The sequence below is a fragment of the Fukomys damarensis genome, unplaced genomic scaffold, assembly GCF_012274545.1.
Source record: "Fukomys damarensis isolate Sample0158 unplaced genomic scaffold, DMR_v1.0_HiC HiC_scaffold_4, whole genome shotgun sequence".
NCBI lineage: Eukaryota > Metazoa > Chordata > Mammalia > Rodentia > Bathyergidae > Fukomys > Fukomys damarensis.
In genome coordinates this window covers 26356515-26369836 of record NW_022900916.1, presented here as the reverse complement: position 1 = coordinate 26369836, position 13322 = coordinate 26356515, and the positions used below count along the sequence as shown (strand labels likewise).

General features: G+C 37.7%; 1 protein-coding gene across 7 annotated transcripts in view; it reads left to right on the top strand.

Moving 5' to 3' along the window:
• Positions 1-13316, top strand: part of Gsdme (gasdermin E) — a 69055-nt gene extending 55739 nt beyond the window's left edge. For 5 of the 7 annotated variants that reach the window (XM_033757314.1, XM_033757316.1, XM_033757312.1 and 2 more), the window contains 2 exons: positions 2208-2281; positions 10688-13316. In XM_033757314.1, coding sequence (XP_033613205.1) covers positions 2208-2281; positions 10688-10918 — 305 coding nt within the window. In that variant the 3' untranslated portion in view covers positions 10919-13316. Of the gene's footprint in view, positions 1-2207; positions 2282-2373; positions 2462-10687 lie in introns of those variants that run through there. The other 2 variants (XM_019208049.2, XM_010628227.2) reach the window with 2 other exon arrangements.
• Positions 13317-13322: the final 6 nt, after the last annotated feature.

The window sequence follows — 13322 nt, the reverse complement described above, 5'->3', positions numbered from 1 at the left end:
AAAAAAAAAAAAAAAAAAAAAAAGAAACTTTGAGGACAAGTATTCTGCTAAAGGGCTAATCCACAGGCCAGAATTCAACTTACTGAAGCCTTTTCTTCACATATTCTATTACATTTTGTAACACTTCACACTACCTGTTAAATTTCTCCCTATAGGCTGCCCAATATGTAGCACGTGTATCTACAGTGATATCAAGTATTTAGCACATACCCTTCAGAGCCTAGACATAGCTTCCATTTTCCTGGAACTTTGCATACTGGTAACTGCTATGAGTTGACACATAATCCAAGATTGACTTACTTTTTTCTGATCTGGAGGCTGAGGTGTTAAGTTTTGGTTCAGTAGGTAGTCTCTGTAGCCAACTTCTGAAATAGTGCTGCTCTTTATCTTTCTGATCACATTAAAGTGTCAGTCACAGCAGAGATCAAGTTGTTTCGTTTTTTTTTGTTTGTTTTGTGAGACAGTTTCACTATGTAGCCCGGGCTAGCCTTGAACTCATGGCAATGTTCCTGCCTCATCCTACTGAGTACTGGGATTACACACATTCACCACCATGCCCAGCAACAGCTCTTTTGTTTTTATCCTGGCACTTCTGAATTGACCTTTTCCTCCTAAGAATCTGGAGAAAGTGCTAGAACAGCAAATGGGTTCCTCTTGGGTCCTAATACCATATATTGGGTTTATATAGTACTTATGCTTCTTTTTAAGCAATGAGTCCCTGATCTGACTTGTCTTCTGGAAATTTCCTCTAAACATAATCAGGTTACAAGCTCTGAACTCCTTAGACATTTGTAAAATGCACTTACTTATATATATAAAAGCAAAGTAATTCACTTCCACTCAAGAAACACTGAACAGCTTATACTATGTTGCAGGCACTGCTATGTGTGGAGGTGGGAGAACAGTTTAGTCCAGGCCATGAGTAGTAAAAATAGGCAGTAAGCTCTGCAGTGTGTTGTGCCCCTGGCATCCACTTCCATGCTCAAAATAGTGTTAAATGAGTAATATAGAACTAAAGTATTTCTGGGAATAAGGGATGGGGATACTGATAATGAGGACTAGGAGCCCCCTGAAAAGCAAGGGAAAGAAAACAAGACACGTGAAATGGCTGTTGCAGTGGCTTGGCCAGGTATCACGTCTTCCCCAGCAGGTCACATAGATACCCAACCTTGTCTTCCTGGTTTGGGCTAAGGTCTCCTTGAGAAAGCATGGGACGCTGAGGATCTTCTGAGTAGCAAATGCCTATACCATATGTGAAGGTAGTGTTAAGAGCACTCTGGCAGGATTATCCTTTGGGTCCTGTCCCTTCATCTGAGCAGACTTCATCCTTGGGAACAAGCCATGTTGTATTGTCCTCATTGAGTCACAGCCTCAGTGACATTCTACTTTTTCTAAATACGTCAGAGTGAGAGTTCATAAGCTATGTATCAGTTGGGTGTCTCAGCAAGTGACTTACCTTTTCAGCTTAAAGATTGCCCCCAAGGTATTTGGGTCCTTTTAGGATCTACACTTATTTTAGTTTGGGAGGTATTTAATATCCATTTTGAAATTATTGGGCTGGATTTCCTTTCTCTAGGGTTTGGCAGGACCCTGCTGGTGCAGCTCGCTCTATGTCGTGTGGTATATCACTGCTCAATCAGGCCTCAAAGAACCTTCCTCTTGAAAACAATTGGTGATATAAGGCGAGCCCTTTGTACTTTATTCAGTGCTCTGCTATATGCCAAAACCAAACAAAAATAATGACCTGTCAAATGAGGAAACGGAGGCATACCCAACATCACAACACTATTATGTAGAGGGTCTTGAACCCCTCTCTTCTGTTACCAGGTCACAGAGGCTTTCTACTTTTCCATGCAGATTTTTTCTGTAGTCTTGCCATTCTTCCTGGTTGGCAGATGTCAAGGAATATCTTTTGGTGAATGGATTCCTACATCTGTTTTCAAAAAGGTCTTTGCTGCCAATATCATTCATTCATGTATTTAACAATTAATTACCAAGCACTTTCTTTGCCTAGCTGGTGGCAAAATATTGAAATGTAGCATCCATGCGCTGCTTGTGTTTCCTATGAACTTTTGTTTTTTTTTGGTACCTGGGATCAAACTCGGGTCCTTGTGCTTGTGAGGCAAGTGCCAGAACCTCTGAGCTAAATCCCTGGCCCTATGAAATTTTTTTTGATGTTGACTGTGAATTTGTTTTTCCTCTTACAGAAATGCCAGATAATGCTGCAGCTCTGCTGGGCATTTGCTGTAAACTCCAGATTATTCCTACACTGTACCACTTGGTAAGGAACCTTCCAGTTGGGATCTTAGGGTGGACAGGGATGGGGGAAAGAGAGGTAGACTCTTAACAGCTGACAAAAACACCCATCTCTAGTTTTCTCATCCACAACAGCTCTACAGGATAGGTTAAGCAGCTGATGTCATTAACCCTACACAATTCTTGAAGATTGAGACCCAAAGGGAAATATTTAGTGAACTGGCCAGCAGAGCCAGGACTGCCACCTTTAAGACTCCAAATTGCAGCTTTTTTCATTGTTTGGGACTATGGCCACATCTTGGTGCTGCTTTGCAAGAACAGGTCTGATGCTATATTCGCAGGGTAAGTTCTGTGGTTAGATTGGCTTGATGCAACTTTTCATCAGATTCATATTCAGAGGAGGTATTCAGGACTGCTTTGCCTTAGGGAGACACAGTCAGCTTCTTTCACCATCATTTAGAAATATCATTAGCTTAGTCCCCCTGAAAAAATTGTAAGAGCAAGAGTTAGGTACTGATGAGTGAGCCCCAGAGAATCAAGGTTAAGCTTTTCCTTTATAGTTACAGGCTGGGCCATTTATAGAAGGAACTAGAAATAAAGCTGCCTTATAACCACCCTGATGGGGGAGCTACTCTGATTCAGCTTCTGTAGATGTTGCTCAGCCAGGAGGAGAACAGAGCATACTTGACCCATTCCTTTAAGGGTCTGGCCAATGCCAGCCTGGTTTGTTGGTCCAAAGGACTATAGCCCAGAGCTGTTCTCAGATCAGGGAAACAGTTATTGCACAGACCACCTGAATTGTGTTAGGAAGTTATGGGTATAGTGAGATGTTGCCTTTGCACAGTAAACATCAGAAGACTAGACAGCATGGCACTATTCCAAGGAGCAGTCTAGATTTTTACTTGCCCAGAGAACACTGTATTCTTACACACTGATGGCAAAAACTGAACTACCTGAAAATATGCCAGCATGTATATACTGGGCCAGTTGAGGTTAAAGGCTGGTGGCATAGTTTGGTTATGGAAACTGTACCATTAGATCCTCATTGGTGTAATGATGAGCAAAATGAAAGCTCTTTACCCTTTTCCAGCAACTGAGAGCTTAGTACTTACCAAGTTAGCCCTTCCCAAGTACTTACAGACTTAACGACATTCAGAAGTATGTACAAAAGAAAATCCTACCCAGGCCACTGTGTGGTAATTCCTCCCCATTCATGCTTGATTGTCATCTTCCTTGAGCATGGTTTGCAGGTCCTTACCTTTGTATTGCTCCCAAGTTGTTCTCTGATGGTGTTCTCAGAGTACCTGATAGAAAACACTCAGGAGTCCCAGAATGGAAGGCATTCTGCTTATGTACTAAACTACCCACCCACAGAGCCATTTGTTTCTCTTGGGAAACAGAATCATTTTCTAAAAAAGATCTTCCTGGATAGCTTCATATAATCTTTCAAGATTTCCATTAGTTTTTTGTTTTGTTTTGTTTTAAAGCAGCCAGGCTCCTGCCTTCTAAGGAATGCTCCTGCCTTCTAAGGAATCTGAGTATCGTGTGCTTCTTCTTTTTTTTTTTTTTCCTTTTTATTGAGTTTACTGGTACATTTTAGGTATACAGTACAGTTACATTCATTATTGGGATCTTGTACCTTTACATGACAGGTCTTAGTTCTCATTTTTTCCCTTTTCCTGCCTTCCCTTCACCCCCTTCTCCCCTCCCCATTTACAAACACTTCATTTCTATTTTTCATTTTCTCATATTTTTTTCTTTTCCCTTATTCCTTTTCCCCTACCCTTCCCACTTTCCCTACACCTCTTTTCTTCCTATTTCACACTGTTAATTATCTCATTAGGATCTTGTGTACTATTATAGTTTTTCACACCAGAGAAACTATTTGGTATTTACACATGTGTGACTATTTCACTTAGGAGTATATCCTCAAAATGTATCCATGTGCTTCTTATAGGGCACAAAAATGTGTCTTGTGATCAGAGTAACTTTTAGGGAGGTTTTCTGAAGATTTATGGGATTAACATATTTCCCAAGAACTGGTTAAGAAGGTAAATTAGAATCAACAGAGAATGTTAACTTTATCCCACCACCTTTTGGGTTGCTTTAAGACTCACCCATGGGTAAAAGGGGCTACAGATGTTTAGAATAAGAGGCTGCATGCTGCTCAGCACTTGTATATCCACCAGGCACTAAGGATATGGTGCCCAATGTGAAGGCTGTGATGCTCATATACTTAAAACCTCAGGTCTAATCTACTTTAAAGCAAAGCATAATGCATAGTTTGCCATGTGATCCAAGTGGTCACATGAAGCCTATGTTGTGTTTGCACAATCTACAAGGTATAGATAGATTCATGAGGCTGATTTTGATAATAAACACATACGTACTTAAACATTTTGTTGAGTACTGCTCTTCTGTAACCTGAACAAGACACATATTCCTTTAAGTAGAGCATTTCTGGAATCCTTTTGGATTTCCTTATTAAAATTCATACCTATTTTATATACCTACTTGATTTTAAAATTTTGTACTTTAAAAATGTGTTACACAGATCAAGATCTTAAAAGCAGCTTAAATATTTCAAATATATTTTGAGAATTAGAACAATATCCAAAATAGCCTCCAGGCAGAGTTAGCTTTCCTGCAGTACAACCAGTGTCTGTTTTAAGTAGGTTAGATGGTGACCACCTTAGACAAGGTCCTTGCTTTCAACAGCAGCTGAGTGTTTAGTCAGGGGAAGTAGACTAAATGGAGATTGTAAAGGGAAAATTTCAGATATAGTAAGTTTTGTAAGACAGTGAAATAATGTAATAGTGGCTGGGATATGGGTTTGGGGTGGATAGATGGAGAGGACTTAGTAAAGGCTCTCTGATGAGGCACTGCAACTGATAAATTTAGACAGAAAAGTATTCCAGGTAGAAGGAATAGTAAGAGCAACTGTTCTTGGGAAGGAAGCATAATTAAACAAATGATACCTACCTTTGAGGGGTTCCTGAAAATATATACGAAATTCTCATATCCCCATTTAAATAAAAAACCAGATGACAGCATGATAGAGGTGCCTGCTTGAAACTGCCACAGAAGAATCAGGAACTAAAGGGGATTTGTGTTACAAGGAGAGCAGATGAAGGAGGACTCTGGAAATTAGCAAAGTAGTGATATAAGCTCTAAACAGTCCTGAAAGCCAGTAAGATAATCTGGAGAAAACAAAGCAATTCACAATCTCAGCCTAGCTCCCCAAGCCAGGCAGGGAACTCAACACCATGAGAAAAGGTCAGCTACAAAATGCGATCAACCCTGATTGTAGCAGCAGGCCTGACTGCAGAACTCCACAGTCCTTATAAGCTTTAAATACAATTTAGGGGGCTGGCTGGTCTAAATGTGAAACCACTATTCCAAAGTTGCACCACCAAACCCAAACTACTATACTAGCCACTGCTATATGCCATCTTAGCATAAGGGATGTCTGCACCTCCATAGGTAGAAGACAACTTCAATTTACTGCAGTTTCAGAAATAGTGGCTGCTGTGCCAGAAGCCCGAGTTACACATGTATGTGCATGTGGTTTACATGTTGAGTTTTCTCCACTGTTGCAAAATTGTACCTTCACCTGTTCCTGTCAGGAGACGGGAAAGCTTCCAGTTGAGTCCTAAAGCTCCAAGAACAAGGCTACCAGGGGCTGCAATCCTTATCAATATCTGTGTCAACTTGTGAGAACCAGTAGTCTGCTTAACAACTCCCAACCTCAGGACTGCCGCTGCTAGTGCAACAAGCCTCAGCACCACTCAAGCTTGCCCTGAGAACCAAGGGGGTAGTCCCATCACTGTTCCAGAAGCTTCAGGACAGTGGTTACTGATGCCACAGCCTTGGGCTGACTAGTACTTGTCCTAATAGGAACATTCTCATCACGGGCTTCAGGTCCAGGACTACGATCCTTAGGTCCAAGCACCATTTGTGCTCAACAAATCCTGCACATCTAGGAGTGTGGATACACCACTGCCACAATCCCAAATGTTACCTCAAAAACCTATGGAATGTTGAGTCTTCCCTTTCAGGCCACAACCGCCAGTAGTAAAAGCTTGGGACTTTCTTTTTCTCACGGGACTGGGAAGGTATCTGGGTTCCACAAAAGCAACTAATAGTGCTGTAAGACCCAGCACCAACTGCAATTTCCCTGTAAGACCAAGGAAAGGTCCCCTTTGTGTTCCAAAACCTTGAATCCACATTATCAGTGCCCTAGACTCCAGCATCTCCTATGCAAAACCCATGACACTGGTGCATGGTTCCATCCTGTGGTTTGAGGACCATGGCTGCTGATGCTACTACCATCCTTGCCATCAGTTGTGTTTGCCATGAAGGACAGTCCTTTCCATATCCCATACCACTGAGACTGGCAGCTGTCACCACAAACGTGTTTTCAGAGCTCAACTCTGTGAAGCCAAAGATGCTCAGCTTTGGAAGCCTGCATCCACTGAAAAGTCCTACAGCTACTTTCATGAATTGCTACAGTACAGACCACCAAGGGAAACTGCAGACATTAAATCAAAGATAAGGAAATCAGAAACTATGCTGAACTTCCCCTATAACCAAAACACCTCTTCAACTGATATCCTATATCCTGTGTAAATGAAAAATTTTTTCCTACAAAAAGTCCTTCATTAAATTGTAGGAGGTGAGGTAAATTTTGCACCATGTGTGTAGGCATCAATCCTAATCTAAGGACGCAAAGAAACATGAGACTTTGAAAGAACAATATTCTCCAGAAACAGATCTCATTTTGAAGGAAATACTTGAAACACATTTAAAATAATCCAAAGGAACCTCAGTGAAGTGCAAGATAATACAGATAAACAATGCAGAGAAATGAGAAAAATAATTCAGACTGAGAAATTCATGAAAGAGAACCAGTCAGAAATCCTAAAACTAAAAGTTTCAAGCAATGAAAAATATAATGGAGAGATGACAAAAAAGACTAGACCAAACAAGTAGAGTAAACTTCTAAACTGGAGGACAAGTCTTTTAACCCAGTCCAAAAAATTTTTTTAAAAAAATCAAGCCTCTTAAGACTATGGGACACCATTAAATGAACAAATGTTTGCAATACGAGAATTCTGGAAAACAAAAGAAAAGGCATCAAAAATCTATCTCATAAAATAATGCCCCAAACTCCCCAAATCTTCAAAGAGATATGGATTTATACATACAAGAAGTTCAAAAACCCCAACAAACAAAATAAACCATTGCCAAAGCATATTACAGTAAAAATGTCAAAAGTACAAGACAGTCCTATAAATGGCAAGGGAAAGCATCAATTGAATATAAGGAATGTCCATTGGACTTATAGCAGATTTCTCAGCAGAAACCTTAAAGGCCAGAAGAGAATGGGATAATACATTCAAAATACTGGCGAAAAACCCTGCCAACCAAGAATACTATACCCAGAAAAATTATCAAAACGTAAGAAATAAAAGTATTTCACAGATAAGAAACTGAGGGAATTCATTGTTACTACACCAGCCTTCCTAGAAATACTTAAGGAAATTCTATACTAGAAATGAAAGGCTAACTTCCACCTTAAACACATATATAAAACTCACTAGAAGACATGTGAAAGAAAAGACAAACCTTGGTGTGACAGAAAACTACCAAATAAATGAGAGGTAGAACACATAACATAAGTACAGGAGGAAGCTTATACCCATTATAATAACCTTGACTGTAAATGGATTACATTCACCAGTAAATAGACTAGCTGAATGAATAAATGAACAAGATCCAATTATATGCAGCCTATAAGAAACTCACTTCATTGGTAAAAACACCAACTAAAAAGGTATATTGCGCAGTTGGAAACCAAAAGCAAGCAGGAGTAGCTATACTCAGAAAAAGCAGATTTTAAGTCAAAGGTCATTATATTTATAAAAGAACCAATTCAGTAAGAAGATATCACAATTCTCAGTATACATCCAACATGGGACCAATTCAAATATATAAACAATATTACTAGATCTAAATGGGGGAGGGGAGAGACTGACAGTAACAGGTATGGACTTCAACACTTACATAGAAACTTAAAAACTCCTAAGTTGAACCATATTATAGAGCATATGGAACAGATATTTACAGAATTTTGATCTAACAGCAGCAGAATACATATCAGCACATAGAACACTCTCCAGGAGTGATATTTTAGGCTACCAATTAAGTCTCAAGAAATTTAAAAAATTGAAATAATGTATCTTCGCAGACCACAATGGAATACAACTATAAATCAACAAGAACGGAATATATACAAATACATGAAAATTGAGTATATGCTACTTAAGTGACTAATGGGTAATTGAAAAATTAAAATTTCTGGAAACAGGAAAATGACAATACAAATATCAAAGTCTGTGGGGTACAACAAAAGTAGTACTGAGAAATATCTTTTAAAAAGTACATTTAAAAATTGTAAAATGTGAAACAACTAAGTGCTCAAGGACTTAGGAAGCAAGAACAAACCAAACTCCACATTAGTAGATGGAGACAGACATCAGCACAGAAATAAAAACAAAAATACCCCAAAATCAGTGAAACAATTTTTTTAACAAATCTGAGAAAAGTTTAGCTATATTAACAAGGGAAAAAGAGTCAAAATCAGAGGAAAAGGGGGACATTACAGCTAATAACACAGAAATACAGTAGATCATAAACTAATGAATAATTATGTATTAATGAATTAGAAATGCAGAAGGCCTTGGGTTCAATCCTGGTACTGCAAAAGAAAATAAACACAGAAAACCACAAAAATTGGAAAACTCAGAAGGAATAGATAAATTTCTGACTACAATCTACCAAAAGGAAGCCAAGTATATTATCTAAACAGCCCCCCAAATGAGTCATAAGATTGTAGTAGTAAAAATATCCCAATTAAAAAAGTCCAAGACCTCATGGCATTACTGAGGAATTCTACAAAATAAAGCAATTCCAGTTGTTCTTACACTATTCCAAAACAAAAACAAAAAATCAAAATGGAAGAAATTCTGAACTTGACATCAAAGTCACTATTACTTTGATATCAGAACTACAGTATTAACAATAGAAACCCATACTTATGAACAAAGAGATAAAAACTGTAAATATAACCAAACAATTCAACAGCACATAAAGATCGTAAACTGACAAAGTGGAATTAAATAAAGTGACAAAGTAGAATTTATTCCGGAGGTTTCAGCATATGCAAATCAATAAACATGATACAACAGTACATATGCAGATAAATTACTGATTAAGGGTCAACATCCATGATAAAAACGCAACAAATTAGGTGTAGAAGAAACATACCACAAATACTACAGGTTATATTTGAAGAGCCCACAGGTAATATAGTGAATAGGGAAAAGCTGAAAGTATTTCCTAAAAGTAGGTAAGAAACAAGATAGCTAGTTTCAGCCCCCTTTTTTTCTTTTCTTTCCTTTCCTCTTCTCCCCCTCCCTCTGCACATCCCCCTCTCCCTCCTCTCTCCCTTTCTGTGCCCCCCCCTTCAGATACTGAGTTTCAGAACCTTGCGCTTGCAAGGCAGGTGGTGGAAGCACTGAGCTAAATCCCCTGCTACTTTAATTTTTTAATAATACTCTAAGTCTTAGGGCAGTGAGGTAAGATAAAGAATTAAGAGGCATCCTGAGTAGAAAGAAACAAGTTAAATTATCCATGTTTGCAGATGATATGATTTTCTAAGTAGAAATACTCCATCAAAAAGGTGCTACAACTCAAATTCAGTAACATTTCAGAGTACAAAATCAACATACAAAAAACAGTACCATTTTAATACACTAATGAACTAATTGAGAAACTGTCCCATTCACAATAGCTACAAAAAATATTTAGGAATACATTTAACGACGGAAGTGAAAGATCCTGAAATATGTAAGAGTCTAAGAAAAGAAACTAGAGGGGACAGAAAAGAAAAAGATATCCCCTGCTCACAGATGGGAAGAATCAATGTTAAAATGACCATTCTAGCCACTAGAAGAATACAGAATTCCCAACATATAAAAATGACTAATATTTGAAGAGATGGAAATGATTAGATTGACATTGTACACAAGTACTGAATTTCCACAATATACCACAAATGTCTCAATTTAAAAAACAAAGACCCTCAATAAACTGTATTATTCGTCTATGATAAAGGTGTTTTAGGAGCTTTCCAATCTACTGGATTTAACAGTTCAGAGTGAGGATTCAGACAGAGGACTCTAGGCACATAAAATCAGTCCTGAAGTCCTGCCCTGGATTAAATACATCTTGTTTATCGTAAAGGTTTTCCTGTTCCACTGGGGAATGTAAAAGTTAAGGGTTTTTTCCCATAATTTCCTAATATTGCTGTCTAACTATGTGGATTTTCTATATTTTAAAGTAAGTCTGTTTAAATATGTCATTTCAGCTTCGTGTTTTATCTGATGATGGCATATGTGATCTTGAAGACCCAACTTTGGTCCCTCTGAAAGATACAGAAAGGTTTGGGATTGTTCAGCGCTTGTTTGTTGCAGCTGACATTAACCTAGAACAAGAGCATTCATCTGTAAAAGCTACTGTACTGAAGGATCCTCATGTCTTCCCTCTAATTCTTTATATTACTCTGAATGGACTCTGTGCTCTGGGTAAAGAACATTAGTAATGTCATTCATCAAATAGAAGTACACATAACTGGCCAAGGCTGGGTGTTTTTAGAATTAAAATACTATTTTGGGACTTAGGTGTGATGTACCTTAAAAGTTGATCAATGAAATGAACTACAAAACAGTTTTAATAGTGTTGATTTTCTGCACTATGAATGCCACTAGGCGCTCCACATGTTTTTTTTTTTTTTTATATCAGAGGCCTTCACATGCTGGTAAATGGTGAACACCAGGTATCCAAGGTAGAATCTAGTATCTGAAGAGCTGGGGGTGGGGAGAGAGGTGAGATTCTAAGCAGTTGTACACTCAGACCTTTTTTTTTTCCTGCAGAATAATGAATCCATTTATCATTTTTCTTACATTTTCTATTTTGTTATACAAAAACAGAGGAGTCTTACATTTTAACCCAAAAATTCATTTTAAATTGTGAATGCCATGGCAAGGCAGTTTCTCTTCACAGAATCTACATTATTTGGTGAATGAAAAAAGAACTGCTACTAGAGATGATGTATTGTTCCACAAAACAAAATTACACAAAAAAATCTAGTAGCAATATCCCCTCCTTGAAGGTCTATCTTATAATTTGACCTTGCCATGCTGTGATAAACATACTGATTCTATGTCTAGAACAATATGTTGTTCTTATGCATTTTTTCTATCAAAGGAAATTTTGAACTGTATATATTTTGCTTTTCACTGTTTTGACATCCTTCTATTATAAAAGACTTGGACTGTCTGCCCAGGACTTCTGAATCCAGTGACACAATCTTCCATCTGTCAGGGACCTGAAGCCACTGGGGATGAGGAGCAGTAAGTACTGGAGGGAGAGAAGCATATTACGCAGCACATGTTCTGCTTTACCTCAGCATCATCTGCTTAGTCCCTTTCTTCAAGGAAATTAAAACAAGGAATTAAAAAATAACACTTTTATCATTTCTATTAAAAATGACACAGCCTTGTGAAAATGCTTATTATATGTGTGTGGGGGTGGAAAGGACATAAAGCTATATGTTGTTGTGGCTCCTGTACACAAAAATTATACACAAATTGGAAAAGAATATGCAAAGCCTGTCTGATTTTCTGAAAGAACCAACTTCAAAAATGTGTAATATGAATTGACTTATCTACATAGTTATTGAGATGTATGGAAAAAAAATCACAGAGTTTATAGGAAAACAAGCAGAAGTGCTTTTGGGTTCACAGACTTAGGGGTTAAGACAAGAGGCAAAGGGAGTTTTATCCTATTATTTTCTGGAGACATCAGAAGTAAATGGATTAACAATTCCTTAAGTATGAAGGATGGAATCATGGAAACTAGTTTCATTTGGGAAGAGGCTTCTTGCTTATATTCACAGCCACACCTCTATCTGTTGTCAGACTCGTGGGTCCACTTGCTTTCTTATTGCAGGTAGAGGGCCAGGCTGTGTGCAGGTCAGCTCCTTGTATCACCTACTCAGCTTTTCTCTTTCTTTTTTTTGCCAGCTAAGCAGAGAGGCCTTATGATCTTGATCCTGTATTTCAATCTTCCCTAACTCTAAAATTTTTTGAGGGTGTAGTTTTGGAAAGCCATTGAATTGCTTAGGTTAGGACAGAGGAATACATACATGGTTAGGGTTTCCTTGCTGAAAAATGGAAGTGGGCAAAAAATTTATTTAAGTGGGAAAAATTAAATGACAGCACTTAAAAGATATTAAAGCTAATATGAGGTCCTAAATCTTTACCTCTGAACTTTTATTTTACCTATAATGAAATAATTTCTCAAAACAGTAAATATTTCTTTGTATATACAGGAAAAAATTTCACAGGAGTTTTCAATCTTACAGATTGAACATTTGAATAATTTTTGTTTTGGATAACATGGAAATATGTAAAAAGACTTAACAGGGACAGTTTTTGAAAAAGTTATAATTATACTGCAGGAAGATTATCATAAGGGCAACAGTACTATTTATTTTATAGAGGAACTAGTAATATAATTTATTATTAACTTACTTTTTATTATTTTTAAACCTTTTCATCAAAAAGTTAAAACAGCTTGTTTACCTTTGATTTTTATTTTTATTTTGTATCAGGGATTGAACTTGGGACCTTGCACTTACAAGGCAAATCCCTGGACCCAACTTTGATTTTTAGATTGCAACAAGCATTTTTCTTTCTTCTACAATCACTTCAAAGACCAAAGGCTAAAAAGTCCATGTATCTGTGTCCAGAGGAAAGATATATCAACATGAACTGGTGGGAGGGGATTAAAAAATACTGCCCTGTCAAAGTTTTCACATCTATTTTGGCTATAACAGAGTTCAACAAAACATTTAAAAAATTGCATTCATTTTTGAACCTCACTGTTCATTATTCTGTGACAGAATCTAGGATGCTACTTAAAAAAAAAAAAAAAAAAAA